This window comes from Bombyx mori, chromosome 10 (genome assembly GCF_030269925.1).
Source record: "Bombyx mori chromosome 10, ASM3026992v2".
Taxonomy (NCBI): Eukaryota; Metazoa; Arthropoda; class Insecta; order Lepidoptera; family Bombycidae; genus Bombyx; species Bombyx mori.
This window is the reverse complement of record NC_085116.1, coordinates 15,931,662-15,953,586: the sequence shown is the minus strand read 5'-3', so window position 1 is coordinate 15,953,586 and position 21,925 is coordinate 15,931,662. Positions and strand designations below refer to the sequence as shown.

General features: G+C 38.6%; 2 protein-coding genes across 2 annotated transcripts; both read left to right on the top strand.

The window, feature by feature from the left end:
• The first annotated feature begins 740 nt into the window (after positions 1–740).
• Positions 741–8,999, top strand: LOC101738913 (probable cytosolic Fe-S cluster assembly factor GL21135). Its single transcript, XM_004921538.5, has 8 exons — positions 741–921; positions 1,329–1,543; positions 1,952–2,097; positions 2,511–2,669; positions 2,896–3,144; positions 3,658–3,859; positions 4,190–4,347; positions 4,874–8,999. Exons 1-8 carry the CDS (start codon positions 856–858, stop codon positions 5,134–5,136), a joined length of 1,458 nt encoding a protein of 485 aa, XP_004921595.1. The 5' UTR covers positions 741–855; the 3' UTR covers positions 5,137–8,999.
• A 7,108-nt stretch (positions 9,000–16,107) lies between these two features.
• LOC101739203 (apolipoprotein D) lies at positions 16,108–21,065 on the top strand. Its single transcript, XM_004921539.5, has 4 exons — positions 16,108–16,405; positions 18,140–18,270; positions 19,171–19,373; positions 20,689–21,065. The coding sequence occupies exons 1-4, from the start codon at positions 16,274–16,276 to the stop codon at positions 20,835–20,837; spliced, it is 615 nt and encodes a 204-aa protein (XP_004921596.1). The 5' UTR covers positions 16,108–16,273; the 3' UTR covers positions 20,838–21,065.
• Positions 21,066–21,925: the final 860 nt, after the last annotated feature.

Here is a 21,925-nt window from a genome sequence, read left to right as displayed (position 1 = left end):
AGAGCGTGTCTCGGTTTTCTAAAAAAAAATATGTTTGCACCAGTGAAGTAAGAGTCACAAACTTATATAATATAAAATTATGCATTAGTGTAATAAATATTATTAGCGTAAGTAAATCAGCAACTCTCAAAGTGGTTGGTGGTATTTCCATCGTGATGTTTAGGCTTAACTATCTTTTTGTAGTTAATTAACAGAAAAACTTGCATTCGTAATTTTCATGCAAATTAACAAAAAAAAAATATTATTAAAATTAAATATAAAATTATTTTTAATATCCACTATACACAAAAGTGAACTTATCTAGCATGTGAATTTTAGAATATTCCTTTAATTTTCAACAATTTTAACCAAATGAATTAAAATAAAATACCGTTATGTTTAAGTTTATTTAAGTAACATTGCCTCATTTAGCTATATTTCATCATCATCATCATTGTTTCCTATTACCCTCTGCTGGGGTGTAGGGCTCGAATCAAATTTTTCCATTTATATCGGTCTTGGGCAGTCTGTTCTAGCTCCTCCCACGTCGTGCCCAAGACCCCTAGCTCCTGCTCCACCGAGCGACGCCAAGTTGTTCTGGGGCGGCCTCTCTTCCTTTTGCCAGACTCTTTCCAGATCAGTGCTCTATTTAAATTATATTTAAATTAAGTAATTTTGAAGTATTTTAAATTAAGTATCATTTACCATTTTTCATACAGAAAAAAAAAACCACAAACGTCATTTAATGTCGTAATTGTCGTATGTCATTTTCAGCTGTGTTGATAAAATGTAACGTCATAACCTTGCACTTTATCAAATTAATCGTACATCACATTTATTATTTACTTCATACCAAGACGCCTGTTCAATAATAAAATGGCATCTCGATTTAGTGGTGCATTACAACTTACGGATCTTGACGATTTCATAACTCCTTCACAGGTATGTTTTTTTTTTGTTATCAATAAAATCCTTTGCTGGCGAAAAAAAAAACAATTCAAATATAACTTTTTTGTAACAATTCATTTCATTTTAATTGAATTGTTATTAAAATTTTGTACCAATCTACTTTGATAATATAATTATTCATAATATACTATAATTTATACAAGCACTACTAACTATCGAATCAAAATTGAGACAAAAGGGACTTTAAAGTAAAAATTATTCTGAATTTAACAATCAGAGTTTTTATCGTATTAAGTTTTTTTTACTATTTCATACTCTATTTAAAACTAGTACTATAACAATAAATGAGTGAACAACTCATTGAGTATTAAGTATTAACATCAAGCAAACTTATGAAAGTGAATCAATCAGTAAATTTATCATAAAGTTAACATTTTTAGGAATGCGTAAAACCAATCAAAATCGACAAATCTAAAACAAAGACAGGTGCCAAAATAAAGATTGGCGAAGGTGGGTACTTTGATGTGTCAAGCGGAACAGAGCAGAAGTTGAAGAAAGTTGAAATCACCTTAGCAGACTGTCTTGCGTGCAGTGGATGCATCACATCTGCTGAGAGTGTGCTCATTACTAAACAAAGTCAAGAAGAGCTACTTAAGTAAGTCCTATGAGTTTTCATTACCAAAGAGAGTTTCTAACATAATATCACGAAATGCCTAACAAGTTAAAGAAGGAATAACTTTTAAGGTATAAAAAATAAGGGGGGAGTTGACGGGGTTATTAATTCCTGGCCACCTGGTCCAGAAAGATTATAGAAGCCTGTATATATCACTAAGTGAATGCCAGCACCCACTGTGAGACACTGAATCCAAGTATATTTCATAAGAGCTGTGCCATTCTTCAAACCAAAAGTATGACTGCTTTTTGGCAAAAACAGGTGCGATGACTGTAGTCCTCCCTACAAGTAGCACTAGACACTTAAATGAATAGTAGTTCCTATTCATGGAACAAAAATATAATTAATTTATTAATTATATTTTGCATAGTAAACATATTTTAATTTCAGGGTATTTTCAGACCGTAAATACACAGACAGTAAAGGAGTGGTGAAGGATGTTAGTTTAATAGTAATATCTCTGTCGCCGCAACCCATACTGTCACTAGCAGCTAGGTACAAGCTACCGCCTGAACATGCCACAAATAAATTAGCAGGTCTATATTTATAATGATATTGTAATGAAAACATTCCAGAAATACTCAGCAGAAAGTAACTGTATTGTGTTTCAAAATACATTCACATTTCATCACTTTGCTATGAATACAAATTAAATAAAAACTGCTCAGTTTGCAGTAGATACTAAATAAATTTTCTGAGGATTTTGTTTGACATATGTGATACATAAATGGCAAATGTATTGTATTCCTCTATTACAATGAAACTTCTTGTAACAAGGTGGGTACCAACAGTCACAATATGATGTCAATAAGCTCTGTTTGTAACCAAACACCAAGTGTCCCATAGACAAATCTAAAGGTTATGTAGATTTAATTGTAATAACAAATTACAAGATGGTTTGGTTATTTGGAGGTCCTTACAATGTCTAACTTTTAATTCATTATCACAGGGTACTTTAAAAGTCTTGGAGCAGATCTAGTTCTTGACATGACGATAGCAGAAGACTTATCTCTGTTAGAAGCACAGCAAGAATTTGTACAAAGGTATCAGGATCAACAGGCTGATCCCAATGGAAAATATCTTCCGATGTTAGCCAGTTCGTGCCCTGGTAAGCATGCTTTAGTTTGAGAATATAATTGGAAATATTATTGGTACTATATGCCTATTTCTGCTGCTATAAAATAATAACAATTAAAAAAAAATTGAGCAGTTATTAATATCTTACTTTATATTTCAAGTTGACGTTAGATGGTGGCTTTGTTCATAAAGATTTACATTTATACGAAAACTCTTATTAAAAACAATTAACCAACCAACTAATCAACAATTTTCAGGCTGGGTGTGCTATGCTGAAAAAACGCACGGTAACTTTATACTACCCTACATATCCACCACAAAATCCCCACAACAAATAATGGGTTCTCTGGTAAAGCAATACCTGTCCCGTACTAAGGAGCTTACTCCCGGAGAGGTGTACCACGTGACCGTCATGCCGTGCTACGATAAGAAACTAGAAGCATCTCGGGAGGAATTTTACAATGATTTGCTTAGCTGTCATGATGTAGACTGTGTCATAACTGCGAGTAAGTATACAATTGTTTATGAGAATTAATAATTCTTTCAATACTATTTTCTTTTATAATATTTAGACAGCTGTGCAATAAATTAATGAAGCTTCCTTATTTGCATTGTAATTTTTCAAGACACATGTACGGCTGATTTGTAATATCTGAGTCGTCTATTATCAAAGGTGGCAATCTGTGCATTTGGACAAAAAAAAATTATTGATATGTCAATACAGATTGATTTGAATATAATCGTCTCCTTCAAAGAATACGGTTCAAAACCTGCATTAAATAAAGGTTAATAGTTAACCTGTTATTTATCTAAGATGTCGTTCCGAAGAGTTTTGTGACTGCCAATGGAATACAAAGTCAATAATTCGTTTTTCTGATTTACCAATCATTGTCCAAAAGTCAGATTGCCGGCTTTGATAATAGTCGACTCATCTTACGATAAATTCTAGAAGCAAAATATATTAATAAATAAATGGTTAAACAAAAGTCAGGGCAGCCCTATAAATGTGACAATTTTAGTCGAGCTAGAACAAATGTTGGACAACAGCAACATGTCACTAAACGATGCGGAGAGCTCTTCGTTGGACAGTCCGTGGGGTGAAGGGGCAGTCCGCCGACACCGGGGCTCCGGCTCTGGTGGCGGCGCCGACCATGTCTTCCTCTACGGAGCCGAACAACTCTTTGGAGAGACCGATGCTCAACTCGTGTATAGGAATCTGAGGTGAGTCTGTTATGGTTACGTTAGAAAGACGAGGTCGTGGTGGCCAGCTGCGGAGTCGCCGGACAATGTTTGCGCAAGTCCACGCGTCAGTGGCGCCTCATGTGGTGACACAGCAAAATTACATTCTTTAAATGACCGATGAGTTCATAGTTTACGTGCAGTACATACACGTCATGAGCTAAAGGTCGCTAGGCTGCTTGAGACAAGAGGCTGTGGCTTGATTTGAATAAATTGAAAACTACCAGGTCCATTGTTATTGTTCTTTGGTCTTTGTAATCAAACCGCATAAAACAGAAATATGTATATGTTTTGCTTTATAACATCTTCCAGGAATCCAGACTTCAAAGAGGTGACTTTAGAGAGAGACGGCAAAGAGGTGCTTCGTTTCGCGATCGCCAACGGCTTCAGAAACATTCAGAATCTTGTCCAGAAACTAAAGAGGGGGAAGTCTCCCTACCACTACGTCGAAGTCATGGCTTGTCCTTCAGGTAGGTAAATTAGGAATAAGGACGCAAAGGCTTAACTATCCGATGTAGTCAGAGATAAGAAGTAAGAAACCAGATCGTGAGTGAGTTGGCTACTTTTTAACCGACTTTAAAAAGAAGGTTCTCGATTCAACAGTTTTATTTATTACTTCAGAACTTTTATCTTCGTGAATTAATTTGAAGATTTTTTGATTTATTTATTTGAAAGCTGATACTTCTCTTGTGATCCCATTTCAATTTTATCAAGATTTGACCTATGGTTTTTCTTAATAATACTTTTTTAATTGACCCAATGTAGTATTGTTGATATTTTCATTTTACTACAGTTGAAGTCGATTTTCTTTGTTGTTAACTAATTTTGTTTTACGGGCAACTAGAGAATGTTATGAAAAAAAAGAAATAGTCTGAGCAACGTTTACGAATTTTTAAATATTTAACCTTTTTTGTTATGCTAAAATTTGGACAGGTCAAATTAGCTAGCTGTGTAATACCTAAAACAGTATTATAATAAGGCCGCCCCCGCTCTCAGGTTGCCTCAACGGCGGCGCCCAGGTGCGGGTCGGGGGGGGCCAGGCGCGGGCCGCGGGGGGCGAGGCGGGGCGCGAGCTCGTGCTGCGACTAGAGACGCTGTACTCGCAGCTACCGCTGGCCACGCCCGTCGAGAACAAGTTCCTGAGGAAACTGTACACGGACTGGCTCGACGGGAAAGATTCGGATAAAGCCAAGGCCGTCCTGCACACCACGTACCGCGCCGTCGAAAAGTCCGATATCGCCCTTAATATTAAGTGGTAGCTGCTCACGTTGACTGCCCGGGAGGGGGCGCCGCGGGGGGTTGGGGGGACCAACTTCTAATTCCACTTTATCATTGTAGGCCGACGAACATACGGCCTACCTGACGGTAATTAGTCATCGTCGCTCATGGACATCAACAATGCCGAGGACACAGTCAAGCCGCTACATTACCGCAGAATTAACGTGGTTCATTACCCTGTGCATTACTTCAAAGTGCAATTGAATTCAGAGTGTTTTCGTCAAATGTCTTTATTTATACTAGAGTTATGTTTCACAACTAGGCGACTAAATATCAATATATAAAAAAAAAGTCACCATTATTTTCTTCAAAGTTACATGTAATTGCTTTCTCGGACTGCATGCGGCAAACGGCTCGGATAACCATTTAATATCAGATAGGCCATGAGATTGTCCAACCATCTTAGAAATTAATAAATGACTTCTTTCGTTTAGTTAGGCCTATCATACGTCATCTTTCCACTCACACCCCAACCCCCACTTCAATGCCCACACTTCACGTATTAACACTACACACTAAGTACGTAGCGGATCTAACTACTTAGTACAGTAAAAAAAAAAAAAGAAAACTCTTTGAGTAGCACGAGTAGGTATAGAAGCGAAGCCGAAGCGAAGGTATATATTGATATACTGTACCCGTCCGCTTCGCTGAGCATTTAAAATTAACATTTTTAACACTAAAATTCCGACCGGTGGGGCTTTTGTGAGTTTTTGTGAGTTCGGTGTTCCGGGCTGTTTGCGAAGAAGATATGGAAATGACACTGATTTGTATGTGGTTTTAATAGAAAAGCGTCACAATAACTAAAATAAAAATAAAAAGTTAAGAAAAGCTAAGATGTACAATATTTTGCCGGTCGACATCGCGCGACAGAGCTCTGTCTCAGCGGGGGGCAAGGCGGCGGCGGGGGCGGTATCGCACGTTCGGATACTTGGTTCCGTTATATCCTCCCCCTCCGAGTCACTAGAATGCCTCGTTGGTGGCTCGGCAGAAGCAACAAGACGCGGCCGTCCACGCAGGCGTCGAGGCTGTACTGGAGCCGAGACCTGACCGGTTTGATTACGATACGGCTTCAAATGAGAAGCATGAAATTTCCCTAAAATCTGCGAATTCAAATCAGTAACCTCATAGGTAGTATGACTAATGATATTGCTAATCTGGTAGGGTCCTTCACGCTTATTCATGAACTGCTTCGTTCTACCTTTGGCGGCATCACTTAACAAGTGCATAGAGAGAAGGACTAGATCACCTACTTGGTAACTGGGACCAGATAACCGACTTTTGTCGGATTGCAACTTCCTATCATCTTTATGATATTCAGCGTAAGGCATTGGGTCTCCCCCTGGTGTGAAGACATCCTCATTGCACTGCAGAAGAGTAGCTAGGCGGTCACGCTCGGGAGGGTACAGCATAGTTTCCTCGTTTTCTCTTAAAAAATCAACAGCGGAACAAGGCGTGAGGTCACCGGAATACTCGAACTCCAATGGAAAAACTCGTTCAAAACCTTGGTAGCGCCATGTCGAAGTATCGAAGTCGAAGGCTAAACCAGCTGCTACTAAAAAGTCTACACCCAATAATGTGGCATTATCCTGAGCGTCCGGGAATGCGACGAATTCTATGAGAATCATCTTACCCGGTAATAACTTCACATCAAGTGTCCTTGACAGCATTTGTCGTGTTTGCATTGAACCATCGGCGAGCTTAACACGCATAGAACTAGAGAAGAAAAGGCTGGTTATGCTGTTGCAGTAAGGCGTAGAGTGAAGAACCGGCAACAGTTAATTTGGCTGCGGTGTCGATTAAACCCCTACCTCGGATTCCTAAAATCTCTATACCTAAAATAGGTCGTCGCGCGTTGCCATTTTGCGAAGAAGTTACAGACGAAAAGGTGACAGAACTATGACCATTAAAATTTGGCGCGGTGGGTGTCTATTGTTTTCTTGGGCGCCTCGCTCGCTCTATTATTTGCCCATTTTTGTCTCGCTCTATTATGACTCGCTCCCGCTCTCGTACGCCAAATCAAAGACCACGAGGACCAATCTTCAAAATAAAATATTTACAATTTAACTTATTTCTACGTTTAGCCTATTTCTATTAACAACTTATTTGTATTTAGTTGGACATTCTCTATTTCTATTTATTTGTCACGGACATCCTCTTATTTTATAATATTTTTAACATATCTTAACTATTCCTAATCATCATGTCCGTCGCGAACATTTTAATACCAAATTCCTGGTTTTGTCCCGAAAAAATAATGGTCGCCCTACTCGGTGACGGACCACGTGACGTTTTACATTTATTTCTATTATTTACGATGCACTGATTATCACAAAATTCACTAGGAGATACTGATTTAAATTCGCTAGGTACATGAGGGCGGTTAAAACACTCCCCCTGCTTAACAGGACGAGATAAGGATGTAAACAAGGCATATCGTCGGAACGCGGCGAATTTGAATCAATTTGTTTATCAACATGTTTACGAGACGAGTTTACATTACATTTACGGGCAAAATTATTATTTCCGGGAGGTGTACTTACATTAGTACATGATACCAAACTTGGCTGAGCAGTGTGTAGCGATGACTTAACATAATTTGGGCGCTCAGTATGAACACTACTGGATAAACACAAGTCAGGTACAGCCCCAGTAAAAACCATAGGTAAACTTTCAAAATTACACATCTGGGTGGACGGCTTACCAACATCTGTGTGCTTAGTGCGAGTTTTCTAACATTCTCGATAGCGTATAAGATAGCTCATATTTGTATGGAATGGGATCGTTTGCGTACGTTTGCCGCTAGGGGCGCTGTTCCAACTGCATACAAAATTGGGTAAACTTTTACGCTATCCAGATCGTTAAAGAACTCGCACTAAGCACACTGAGGTCTCAGCGGTCGTTGTACTTCGCGATCGCGTTCGCGGTATTTGAATGAAGTCGACCGCGGTAAAATTTGAACTACACTTGGAACAATTAGAACGTATTACTCCGCTCGCGCCGCTGCGCCGCAACCGTAACATTTATTTTTTACTCTACTAACTACGTTATCGTTACTATCATTCGCGGTTTGTTTTGATAACAATTTTCGACACTGATCACGCGTTTTCTTTTTCCTACCTAAGCTGATAGCCTTGAGAGGCTATTTCACCGGAACCTTAACTAGTAGGTGAGCTCGCGGGGCTCAAACCTGACGATGTTGCTAACACGAACCCTAGCAAGAGCCGTGCTTCGCAGAACCTACCACCGGATCGGAAACGCGACCCACTGAGAAGATCCGGCGAGAAACTCAGTGGGCTGTGTCTATGGGTTAATTTACTCGTCGAGCACTTCGTCGCAAGCGAGGACGGTGACGGTGCTTAAGGTACCTAGAAGCACCGCTAATGGATCGATACATTTTTTTTTTATTGCCCTTGTAGGCAGAGGAGCATACGGCCCACCTGATGGTGAGTGGTTACCGTCGCCCATGGACTTCAGCAATGCCAGGGGCAGAGCCAAGCCGCTGCCTACCGCTAAAATCAAGAGATATAACAATTCAGTGCCTTTTTCATGTCAACATCAAAGTACATAACATGTATTATATAAGATGAATGTAAATCTAGAGGTGTCAGTTACCACATATTATGGTCTGATCCGGTAGAATTCGTACAATTGTGCGCGTAAATGCTTCCCTTCGAATATCAATAACACTAATTATTCTTGATGTTCTGTTATTTCTATTTATTATGTATTCTATTATATTTAGTTTATTCTAATTATTATAAGAGGATTAGTGATAAGAAAGACGATAGTTGTGATTTTCGTGTAACTAAGTTATTGAATAAATACGTTTGGTAATAATATTGAATCTGTTGTTTTTATCCATTACCTACGCATTTGATTGCCGTAAGAACGGCTGCTTTCTAAATACCTATTTAATTGTTTTCTATTGTTTTCATAAGCCAATCGGGACAATGTATAATGTCAATCTTTTTTAATTACTTTAATGGGTTACGAAGCTCACGGCTCACTTGGTGCTAAGTAGTCACTAGAACCCACCAACATTAACCACGTCAATACCGCCACCCACCTTGAGACGTGAGTTCTATGGTCTCGATTTTATAGTACAACGATTACTCCACCCTTCAAACTGGAACGCATTATTGCTTCACGGCAGGAAAAAGCAAGATGATGGTACCCCACCGTGCGGGCACACATAATACGCTATCACCAGTAATTCGCCCGGTCATCGTTCTCGTCGAACACGTCACTTGCGACAAAGGGCTCTGCGAGTAAATTAATCCACAGACACAGCCCAAGCACTGAGTTTCTCGCCGGATCTTCTCAGTGGGTCGCGTTTCCAATCCGGTGGTAGATTCTGCAAAGCACGGCTTTTGCTAGGGTTATTGTTAGCAACGTCGTCAGGTTTGAGCCCCGTGACCTCACCTACGTGTAGGGTTACGCTGAAATGGACTCATAAATTAGGTGAAAAAAAAGTAATTCGCGTTTAATTTAAAAGTAGCTCTGTCAGGACCTAGTCGATTTAAAATGTAATGTTAATTAATTAATTAAAATGCCTATGGTAAATTTACCAGAGGCATTTTTCACATTATTAATTACGTTCTGACAATTTAAAAACGTCGGTCACGCCTTCTAAGCTCTACATACTCTACTCTAATTATCTGATAACATGGTATATTTTTGGTATTTCCCTTGATTAGACTGTAGAGGGTTAGTAGTTCAATGTCCACCTGATATTAAACAAGTGGTTACGATCCACGGACCTCTGACAAAATCAAACTATGATACCTGGTGCTTACAAGCACAGGCGATTCTCGTAAGATACGATTTATGGGAATACGCTAGTGGTGCAAAAGCGTTAGCGGCAACTACGACTGCCGAAGAAAAGAGTGCGTTCATAAAGGAAGACTTAAAGGCAAGGTCAGAGCTAATTTTACTTATATCTCCACCAGAACTGAAACAAGTTAAAGGGTGTAATACATCCAAGGAGGTATGGGACAAACTTAAGTCTATTCACCAAAGTTCAGGGCCGGCAAGAAAGGCTACGTTGTTAAAGCAGCTAGTATTAAAGAAAATGACTCCACAAGAAGATATGAGAGACCATCTCAGTAATTTTATGGATGTAGTAGGTAAATTAGAAGACATGGATGTCAAAATTCATCCAGAGTTATTAAGTATAATGATGTTGTACAGTTTACCTACAAATTTCGATAGCTTCCGAACGGCAATTGAGTCGAGAGATGTTCTACCAAGTCCTGACAGTTTAAAAATAAAAATCGTAGAAGAATACGAAGCAAGAAGGCAAACCGAAGATAGTGAACCTCAGGCTTCAGAAGCTTTCTACACAAAGACGAAGAAAAAGGTACAATTTTGTAAGGATTGCAATAAGAAAGGGCATTCCACAGAAGCTTGTTGGTCAAAGAAGAAACCCAATAACCCCAATAAAACTAAAGGTCAAGAAAAGACATTTAACATCTGTTTAACAACAGGAACATCGAAATGTAAAGGCAATTTATGGTGTCTTGACAGTGGCTGTACGTCACATATGACGGGTGATAAAAGTATACTCCATAATTTAATCCCCGCGACTGACACTCTAAAGCTAGCTTCAGATAAACATACGACCGAAGTTAAAGGGAAAGGAAAAGCCGAACTTTATACAAAGGATCGACGCTATAAAATTAGTCTTTCTGACACATTATATGTACCTGATTTATCGAATAATCTAATTTCTGCAAGCAAAATTACGGATCATGGCTATAAGGTTCTATTTGAAAAAGAACAAGCCAGTGTCATAAAAGGCGGGAAAACTGTATTAAAAGCTAACAGAAGAAATGGATTATACTATCTTGAATTTGATAAACCGGAAGAGACAGCAAACTTCGCACCTAGTGATGAAAGCGAAATTATGAAATGGCACAAGAAATTAGGTCACATCAATGAAAGAGACCTAAAAGAAATGATTAAAAATAAAATGATGCGAGGACTCGACTTTAAAGAAAAAACTTTGGGTACCTGTGAGACTTGTATCAAAGGAAAATTTTCCACTCTACCATTCCAAAGCCATGGACAAATAATCTCTACCGAAGTGCTCCAGATAATTCACAGTGACGTGTGTGGCCCATTTGAGAACGAATCAATGGCCGGATCAAAGTATTTCGTAACATTTATTGACGATTATACAAGATACTGCTGTGTATATTTCTTAAAAGAAAAGAGCGAAGTAATCGATAAATTCAAGGAATATAAAAACTATGTTGAACTGTTTCATAAGAAGAAAATTCAAAATCTACAAACTGATAATGGAGGCGAATACAGGTCTAAAGCGTTTGATAAATTCCTCAAAGATAACGGTATAAGCCGAAGACTATCTGCACCTTATACCCCCCAGCAAAACGGCATGAGTGAAAGAAAAAATCGGTCGCTGATGGATAAAGCTAGATGTCTGATGATAGATGCCAATATTCCTGCAAAACTTTGGGCAGAAGCAGTAAACACTGCAAACTATTTAATAAATAGAAGCCCAGCAAGAGCTCTCAAAGGCAATTCCCCATTTGAGAAATGGGTACAACGAACACCATCAGGAAATCACCTACACGTATTCGGAAATAGAGCGTTTGTGATGAACAAAAACCGAAGAGGAAAATTCACAGCCAAAGCGACAGAAGGAGTATTCTTGGGATATGCGGAATATACAAAAGGTTTTAGAATATACTAGCTGACCCGGCAAACGTTGTGTTGCCTTAAATAAGATTTTTAGGGAAATTCTACTGTAGAAAAAAAACCTCATTTAACCACATAATACCTCATTATGAACAATAAAAAATATCCAAAAATTAAAATAAAAAATAAATGTTTGGGGTGGACAACCCTTTTCACTTAGGGGTATGAAAAATAGATAGTAGCCGATTCTCAGACCTACCGAACATACTATTGATACACAAATAAAACCAAAAAAACATGGCTGAAAAATGTATAGTATTATATTAATTGTATAATCTATGATGTATAGTGAGTAAGTAAGACAGGAGACCGGCTTCGTCATCATCCCTACTACGTGATGTTTGCTGCATGAGTGGTGACACCTGGCGGGGAGAGCTGATCGATTGATAGTTGATCAGTAGTCGACCGGCGAGGGCGGGAGAACAAATTCAATTTAAAAAAAATCATAATTAAAGGAACTTGAAATTATAAACTCTGAATAAGAATTTATCGTACTACAATTATAACATTTGATTGCCATCTTGCAACATTATTGCGGATCTGTGCATAGAATAAAAAAAAATTTAAATTTATAGATTTTTTTTATTTTAAGTCATGACAAAACAAAATAAATAAACTTGCCAAAAAAATTAAAGTTTATAATTAACAAATAAAAAATTGGGGTTGATCATAGAGGGATGAAAAATTGAGAGTAACATCAGATTTTTTATTTTAATTCATGACAAAATAAAAATAAAAATGAAAATCTTGCCAAAAAAATTAAAGTTTATAATTAATAAATAAAAATAGGGGTTGATCGTAGAGGGGTGAAAATTTCAGAGTAATATGAATTTTTTTATTCTACGTCATGACAAAATGAAAACAAAATTCTCGCAAAAAAATTTAAAGTTTTTAATTAGCAAATAAAAAATAAGGGTTGATCGTAGAAGGGTGAAAATTTAGGGTTGTATGTATTTTTGTATGCTGTATCATAAAAAAATAAAAACAAAAATTTTCGTCTAAAAAATAACAAATAAAATTTAGGGGTGGACCACCCTTAACATTTAGGGGGATGAAAAATAGATGTTGTTCGATTCTCAACCCTGACCGGTATGCACGCTAAGATTCACGAAAATCGGTCGAGCCGTTTCGGAGGAGTATGGCAACGAAAACTGTGACACGAGAATTTTATATATTAGATATACCCGAAAGGAATGATGTTGTTATCAGCAGAGATGTAAAAGTAGTCGAAAAGATGCATTATAGCGGTACTCCTGCTGAGAAACGCGAAGGTCTTAATCCAGAACCTGAAACAGAACAAATTGAAATTCCAGAAAAAAGAAACAACATTAATGAGAACTTACCTTTTTAGGAACCTAACCCCCTTTATTCCAGCTCTAGTCAAGATCATGTTGATGAACCATCTCCCTCAAGTGGAAGACCACAAAGGGACGTGAGACCACCAGCATGGACCAAAGATTATGAGTTAAGTCGCTGCGTGACCATGTTTACGTCAGAAAATAATGACGACTATGACTGCTCTTTACTAACATACAAAGAAGCTGTGACTGGCACCGACAGACGAAATTGGGAGAAGGCGATACAATCTGAAATGGAATCATTACAGAAAAATAATACCTGGGTATTAGTAGACAAGTCAGAAGCCAAAGGACACAAAATACTGTCGAACAAATGGGTATTTCGGATTAAAGATGACGGTACGTACAAGGCTAGATTAGTCGTACGTGGATGCGAGCAGAAAGGAAACCTGGATTTCGAAGACATTTATAGCCCAGTAGTAAGTCAATCTGCATTAAAAACTTTATTAGCAATTGCCGCATCTAAATCTTACTACTTCATGACATTTGACATCAAGACAGCTTTCTTATACGGAGAGTTATCAGATGAAGTTTATATGAAATTGCCTGTTGGCTATGAGACTAACTGCAATACTACTGAAGTAGTTTGCCGATTAAAAAAATCTTTGTACGGATTAAAACAAGCTCCATTTACATGGAACAAAACTTTTACCCAAGCGATGTTTGATTTGGGATTCAAGACAATCAAAACAGATCGATGCGTTTTCATAAACGAAGATAAATCAATAATAATCGGACTATTCGTTGATGATGGACTTGTCATAGGAAAAGATAAGAAAAAGATCGAAGCTATTTTGAAGAAACTTGAAACCAAATTTCAAATGAAAAAGAATGAAAATCCAAGTACTTATCTGGGTATGGAAATAAAAAACTCAAAAGAAGGAATAGTTCTTACTCAGAGATCCTACATAATTGACGTACTGGAAAAATACAACATGAAAAATGCCAAACCTTGTGACACGCCCGCAAGTAGCGATTCAAAGTCGATACAGGAAACTGCCCAGGAGAAGGAATATCCCTATAGGGAAGCAGTGGGAAGTTTACTGTACCTGTCTACCAGAACCAGACCAGATATCGCACAAGCGGTCAATCTAGTTAGCAGGAAGGTCGAAAACCCTACTAGAGAAGACGTTACCAAAGTCAAGAAAATATTCAAATATTTAGTGGGAACCAAACATAAAGGCATTTTGTTCAAACGAAACAAACCGATAGAGAGCATCGATGCTTACAGCGACTCGGATTATGCTGGAGACCCATTGACGCGAAGAAGCACTTCTGGTTCCGTGCTAATGATAGCCGATGGACCAATATCATGGGCATCCAAGAGGCAGCCTATAGTAGCGCTATCGTCGACTGAAGCCGAGTACATAGCCGCAGCAGACTGTTGCAAAGAGGCATTGTATCTCAAATCTCTATTACAGGAAACAACCGGTTTGGACATAAAAATAAATCTACATGTTGATAACCAAAGTTCGATTCAACTTGTGAAGTCTGGATCCTTCAACAAAAGGTCTAAGCACATAGACGTGCGGTACCATTTTATACATGAACACTTCGTGCATGGATTAATAAATATTAGCTACTGTCCCACAGAAATTCAGTTAGCTGACGTAATGACAAAACCATTGTCAAAAGTAAAATTTGAAAGACACTGTGCAAGATTAATGCATGTATAGAAACGTGTCTCGGCAACATGAGTGAACATCAGGAGAAGGTGTTGGAAGGTCGTGATGCTGTCCACGTATAATTGTCTATGATGCACTATATTTGAATTTGTATTATGTTCCTTTTACTTTTGATGTGCGGTGTCATTCTGAATATATTTTCTCTTATACAAGTCAACACAATGTTTTCAAGTATTTAATTTACGTTTTAATTAATTGCTATAGCCGCTAGTCCACCCTATCAGATGGCAGTACCTACCCTCTTCGGCTTGATAGCCACCCACTGGATTATGCAATATTTTACTAGTTTTCTTTTCATTATTCGTTCACCCGTTTCTATAAGCAAACTTATAATTTCTGGCTTTTCGAATGCTCTAGGAATACTTCCGGCATCTGTTATTCTATAGTCAATGCTTGTAGCATCATCTATCGGAAATTTGGAGAAACGATATGGAGCAAGAATTTCAAGAACATTCTCAAACAAGATTGAGATGATTGATGGAATCAATTAAAACGCACGCATGTGCACGCTTTAAAGGTTTCCGAACGGTGTGAGGTGACAATATTTCGAAAGTTTACCCACTGAGTTACTCGTTCGATCTTCTCAGTGGATCGAAATTCCGAACCGGTGGTAGATTCTGCGAAGCACTGCTCTTGCTAGGGTTGGTGTTAGCAAATTCTATCGGGTTGAACCCGTGAGCTCACCTACCCGTCGGCGCGTGGCTGGAATAGCCCCTTAAGCTACCAGCTAATAGGTAGGGAAAAAAATAAAATCAACCGTCATTTCAGCGGACGCTAGGTAGTCACGCTAGGTATCATTCGCATAGGGTCGCAGAGAGGGCAAGCGCGCCGTGGGCATAACACCAGCCAGATGGTCAGATCTAGTAAGAGAAGCACTTGGTGGTAGTCTGTTGTACCATGCGGTCCACGGCACCCATGATCGAACACAGTAGAAGAACGTCACATGTGATCACGATCCTCAGCAGTGAGGGAACGATATAGAAGATAGAAGAAGTAGGTATCATTATGCCACTGGCCCAGCGGTATCCTTAACTATTACGATGATAATTGAATTCGTCAAAATATTATATATGAATCGAACATTACACAAATTTCAGTTAGCAACCGATTACTGAACGTAAGAAAGTTTGAAAAAATTTGATTACGAAATATAACTAATAGTAATGTTTAATTTAAATAACTGTAATGACCTTCCGTGCCCGTCGCGGAACATATTAACCGAACGAGGGCTAATGAATAATCAATTCGGCATCGGCAGTGTACAGTGTACAGTGCGAGCGGTATTGCGCCTCCAACAAATAATGTTTACATAACAACGCTGCAGCCGCACAGTCTGCGAGTATCGTTGCCGTGAGATGAGTGGTCGCGAGCTGATCGCAGCGTATAAGATATGGCTCTTATTTGGAGCCCTAGCGGAAGTCGTGACGGGCACGGGTTTTGGGAGATGCCCGGCCTACCCGTCTCTACCGAATTTTGACGCACAGAGGGTGAGTAGCCAAATTTTAACGAATGTTTATGAGTTTAAAATTGTTTTTTTTTGCGTCGACAATCCTCAATGCTGAGTTTCGTGGCCTCATGAGGCTTTCTTGGGAAAATACACGTGGTGGGGTCCTGCGTCTTTTCACGGCAGTGCTTTTAGAAGAGATTTAGATTTAGAAGCCTTATTTCGGTCCGGCTAACTAACCACCGCCAGATATTCGGCGTTGACTGTTTTAGTGTGGAAAGGTCGAACTCCAACTCAACCTTCCTCTTTTCTCGTCCAGGCTTGGGACCGGCATTGGCAGAGTTTGTTTTGGTATTACATCGTTTATGGTTATTGAAAATTTTGATAACACTATTGGCATACCTAATGATTCATAATTATCAATATTAAAAGTTGAAATAATACATAAAAGTTATACGATTTTTAATAAAATACCTGATCGATAATAGATGAAAAAGTTTAAATGATGTACCTATAACTATTAACATGAAATTCGCTTTGAGGTGTTCGTTGAAAATCAATTTTCGGAACTAACGAAAGTGATACAGTGATTTTATTGCTTTTAGAATTTACCAAACTTAAATTCTGATTAACAAAATCACTGTATATTTCTATTAAACTATTATCGTATTGTACATATATGGGTATGTGTCGCGCGTATGCTGAAAACACGTGCATACGATTAACCTCCGATGCGTATTTAACTGTAAGTAAACTTTGTAATTGACTAAACAACTTCAACTGGTCGTAGTGTGAGCCCGCACGGTTACTGTCGTCTTGAATATTCTCAAGCATCATACACGTATAGTACGAAAGGCGGGAAAATCCTTATGCAAAACAATTAGGACAGACTCTAGAAAGATCAGTACAGATACGAATTTTATAAAAAATTCCAAAGGTTTCGATAACACAGAACAATAAGAATCTACGTCCTAAAACTTAACAGGCTTCAAATATTAGTTAACAATAAGTGTTTTATTTGAAAAACCACTGACACCCATGAGGTATCATTTTTGCCATATTGCTTGTCGCTTTGCCACACGATGCTTTTAGAGGTAGGGCATCTTGTGAGCCCGCACGGGTATGTACCACCACCCTACCTATTTCTGAAGCGAAATCGATGTCACGTTTAAAAAAAATTGGAACTTGGATCTGCGACTTTGCGTACCAGAAGCACGTGTGATAGACATTGAGGCGCGAGTAGTCAAACCAGAGCTTCTAACATGCCTACAAATAAGAGAAAGTAAAAACATTATTAATGAAAATGCATAACCTAATCCTACTAAGACTTACAAACTTCATTATATTCGTCTCTAATCGATTTGTTTGATTACGCTTTTTTATTTAAAAATCTGCAATACGTTGATAGCGTGTCAAACTTTCGCGATTGCAATATTGTGAGTTTTTATAGTTAGCTCCATTCTATCTACATTGGTATGCACATTAAGTTAATCTTCGTTAGACATTCTTGTCTGTTTAAACCTACGAAGTTTAAACTACAGAATCAATTTTTATTTCCACAGATAAACAAAAATAGACCAAACTGGAAATTACAACACTGACAAACAAAACAACAAAAGAAATGATTATTTGTTATTAATTATTTTATGTATATCCAGAAAACCGACTACAGACTGACCTCGAAAAAAGGGCATAGTTTTCGGCAAATTTACCTACTTGTACATACAAAAATTGATTTCATTGTCATATTTTAACAAATGAGATGATCGTTCCACAGATGACCGGCATTTGGTACGAAGTGGAGCGTTCGTTCTACTTGGTGGAGATAGCCGCGAGTTGCACCCGACTTAATGTCACCCTTAACGACAGGGGTTACTTCCAGATCACCGTCGATTCTGTCAACAGATGGTGAGGATACAATTTTACTAGAACTGCATAAAGAACAATCTAAATTTAAAACTGACACACCTTATGATGTATTATGTGTATGTAAGTATATTAGTATGTATTGTATGTAAGTATGTATATTGGTATATATTTCATGTTATATGTAAACGGTATATATTTTGTTTATTGTATGTATATATCTTCTATAATAATGTATTATCTATAGTACACCGCAACATACCTGCTATCTTTTTTATATTTTCCAGAATTTCTATAAATTAAACGGTTGTCTGGAAGAGATCGCTTTTAGCGATAAGACCGCCTATTGTAACAAATGTATCTGCTTTTTTTTAATTGTTTTTTTAATGTAAATTGTGTTTTGGTGTGCAATAAAGTGTATTCTCTCTCTCTCTCTCTCTCTTATGTAATAATACTTACATAGCCAACCATAATACCCATAGTCACATGAAGCTCACTCAGCCAGCCTACCCTCATCTGCGTGGATGACATCGCGGACTGAGGTGTTGAACTTACGCGTTATGATATCTAAAGGCTTCGAGACGGGCCGTGAGTCCTTGTTAAAATAGCCTACGTATTGATATCAGTTCGGGAATGAGACACTACGAAGTATATTTCTCTAATATAAAGTCTATTTCTCTAAAACCTTTACTAGTGGTAGGACCTCTTGTGAGTCCGCGCGGGTAGGTACCACCACCCTGCCTATTTCTGCCGTAAAGCAGTAACGCGTTTCGGTTTGAAGGGCGGGGCAGCCGCTGTAACTATACTTGAGACCTTAGAACTTATATCTCAAGGTGGGTGGCGCATTTACGTTGTAGATGTTTATGGGCTCCAGTAACCACTTAACACCAAGTGGGCTGTGAGCTCGTCCACCCGTATAAGCTTTAAAAATAATAATTGCAGGACAGGAAGCCAGTCAACTTCATACGGCATCGGCATTCCGTCGTACAATGGGTCGTCAGTGTTTCGATATAAACTAAACAACCGCATGCCTTATTTGATTGGGAGGCTGCTCCCGGGCGCGGGGCAGTACAACATACTCTTCACGGATTACGATCAGTTCGCGCTCGTCTGGTCCTGTAGTAGCGTCAGTCTTGCGCATTCAGGTTAGATCTTTTTTTTATTTATTTATTCCAGCGTATCTGAATGCGGTTGTTGCAACATAAAACCGCGAGTCAATCAATTGATGTTGTCGTGGCCTAAAGGATAAGACGTCCGGTGCATTCGTGTTGAACGATGCACCAGTGTTCGAATCCCAGGCGGGTACCAATTTTTCTAATGAAATACGTACTCAACAAATGTTCACGATTGACTTCCACGGTGAAGGAATAACATCGTGTAATAAAAATGAAGCCCGCAAAATTATAATTTGCGTAATTACTGGTGGTAGGACCTCTTGTGAGTCCGCACGGGTAGGTACCACCGCCCTGCCTATTTATTTCTGCCGTGAAGCAGTAATGCGTTTCGGTTTGAAGGGTAGGGCAGCCGTTGTAACTATACTGAGATTTTAGAACTTATATCTCAAGGTGGGTGGCGCATTTACGTTGTAAATGTCTATGGGCTCCAGTAACCACTTAATACCAGATGGGCTGTGAGCTCGTCCACCCATCTAAGCAATAAATAAAAAAAACCGACTTCCTAATTCTGATCACTTGAACACGCACGTTATTTATTTAAAGAGCAACTTGTAGCAATCACCAAAAACTAATTTCAGTTAATCGAAATTTAACAACAACAGTATCAACGTTAATTTAGTTAGTTTAAAAAAAATCGACATTTGACCTTTGAAATTATGACAAAAATGATTCGCCAAGTTGTTCGCCCGTGCATGCTGACAGAATCCTTGCAAGGCAAGAAACATCCAGATACTGTTATAACCCCCTACTGAACCCTAATTAGATGACATGGCCGTTAGTTATTACATCTCGACATTTACGCCAAGTCAACACCTTTATCAGTGAAGGCAAAATTAACCAGTCTTACAGTGAGGCTATTCACATCTCTCGCGTCAATCGGTTGCCTTAGGGTCCTTTCCTCCTCATACACTACTAGCTGTTCCCGTCCGCTTCGCTGGGCATTTAAAATTAATATTATTTCTCACCCCCACATAGATTCTCATCATTAACGCCCCCGCAACTGGTGTAGGGAGTCCAACGCTCATATAAATATTAGCCTATCCATTATTTCATGTATTTTCTACATGGATACCAAGTTTCAAGTGAATCGGATGCACGGTTCAGTAGTTATAATGGAACATCCGTAAAGATCACTGTAGATTTTTAAATTAGTATAGATTTATAATCCAACAATATTTTAATTAATTTTAATCTCCTCTTTAAACCCTCCTCAGAGACTGACTCTGTAGTAGGCGCTATTCAAAATGCGTCTTTTTTTTTCATCAGTTTTTTTATTCTCTTACAGATCGAATTTGGGTGTTAGGCCGAAAACAAGAGATCGAAGCGGACGTCCGAGTTCAGATCTACGCCATCATGCAAGAACTGAGACTGGACCCAGACAGGCTGTTCATATCCAAAAACACTAACTGCACCGACTCATTGGAGGCTGAATAATTAAAAGTCGTAACCAAATTCAAATTTAAAAAAAAAACCTTCATTTTTTCAATTTGTTACATTAATCACGTTTGTTTAAAAAAGCGCACGTAAATTGCATTTATATCAAGCTATTTATTGCAATTGGGTTAGTGAGACAGTTCTAAGTAGGTATATAAGGTACTAAGTAATGTTATAAACTTTGCAATCTCCTATGTTTTTTAATTAGTTAATATATTAATAATACTATTTTTTCGTATTATTTCATCATTAAGCTCACAATTGCTTTGTGGATTTGCATTTGAACCTGATGGACAGGGGCGCCTGTGGCTTATTCTAATTGTTTTAACTAGTTATTCCGCTATTAATTCATCTCAGATCGACTATTGCTGTTACGGTGCCAATTACTTATTTAATGGGCATAGTTATAACTTCAACTTCATCTCAATGTTTCAAGCAAAATGTATTAACCCTTAGGGCCTATGCACACCACGTTTTTTAAACGCGCCGTCGACGCGCTTTTTAGAAACGCGCGTCGACGGCGCGCTTTTATCCTACTGAGTGGTTTGTTGTCGTTTGTATCGATACGAACGCGATGCTAACGCGCATGTGTATCGATACAAACGCGTGTTAGCATCGCGTCTGTATCGATTCAAACGCGTATTTGAATGTATACAGGTGTGCAAAGGTCTACAGGCTGCGTCTGACTTGCGTGCGTATCGCGAGTGTATCGCTACAAACGCACGTCGACAGCGCGTTTAAAAAACGTGGTGTACACAGGCCCTTAGCTGCACTACAGGTCACCGGCGTCCTACGCGGCGAACTGAAGTCATTATATCGATTTCTGTTACTAAGTGCCTGCATTGTCTAACTTTGCCTTCTTTTGTTTGTTAACGTATGTTTTAGTATTTTAGGTCTCTTAGAAATAAATTCATTCTCAGTATCTTCATATTCGTCTTTCGCAGTCTACTAGACATTGCGGCGGTGACTAAGAAGTCACAGAAATCGGCAGAATTACTTCAGTGCGCCGCGTAGGACACCGGTGACCTACACGGCAGTCAGTGTTAAAGCAAGGGCCATGTTTACACCATCTAATGGGCTCGTTTGAC

Bases quoted from the DNA above. Each gene is read 5' to 3' on its own strand.
- LOC101738913 (XM_004921538.5), top strand. From the start codon at position 856: ATGGCATCTCGATTTAGTGGTGCATTACAACTTACGGATCTTGACGAT. The intron at 2,670-2,895 runs GTAAGCATGCTT...AACAATTTTCAG, and splicing joins GTTAGCCAGTTCGTGCCCTG to GCTGGGTGTGCTATGCTGAA. The intron at 3,145-3,657 runs GTAAGTATACAA...TGACAATTTTAG, and splicing joins AGACTGTGTCATAACTGCGA to TCGAGCTAGAACAAATGTTG.
- LOC101739203 (XM_004921539.5), top strand. From the start codon at position 16,274: ATGAGTGGTCGCGAGCTGATCGCAGCGTATAAGATATGGCTCTTATTT. The intron at 16,406-18,139 runs GTGAGTAGCCAA...ATCGTTCCACAG, and splicing joins CGAATTTTGACGCACAGAGG to ATGACCGGCATTTGGTACGA. The intron at 18,271-19,170 runs GTGAGGATACAA...TAATAATTGCAG, and splicing joins GTCGATTCTGTCAACAGATG to GACAGGAAGCCAGTCAACTT.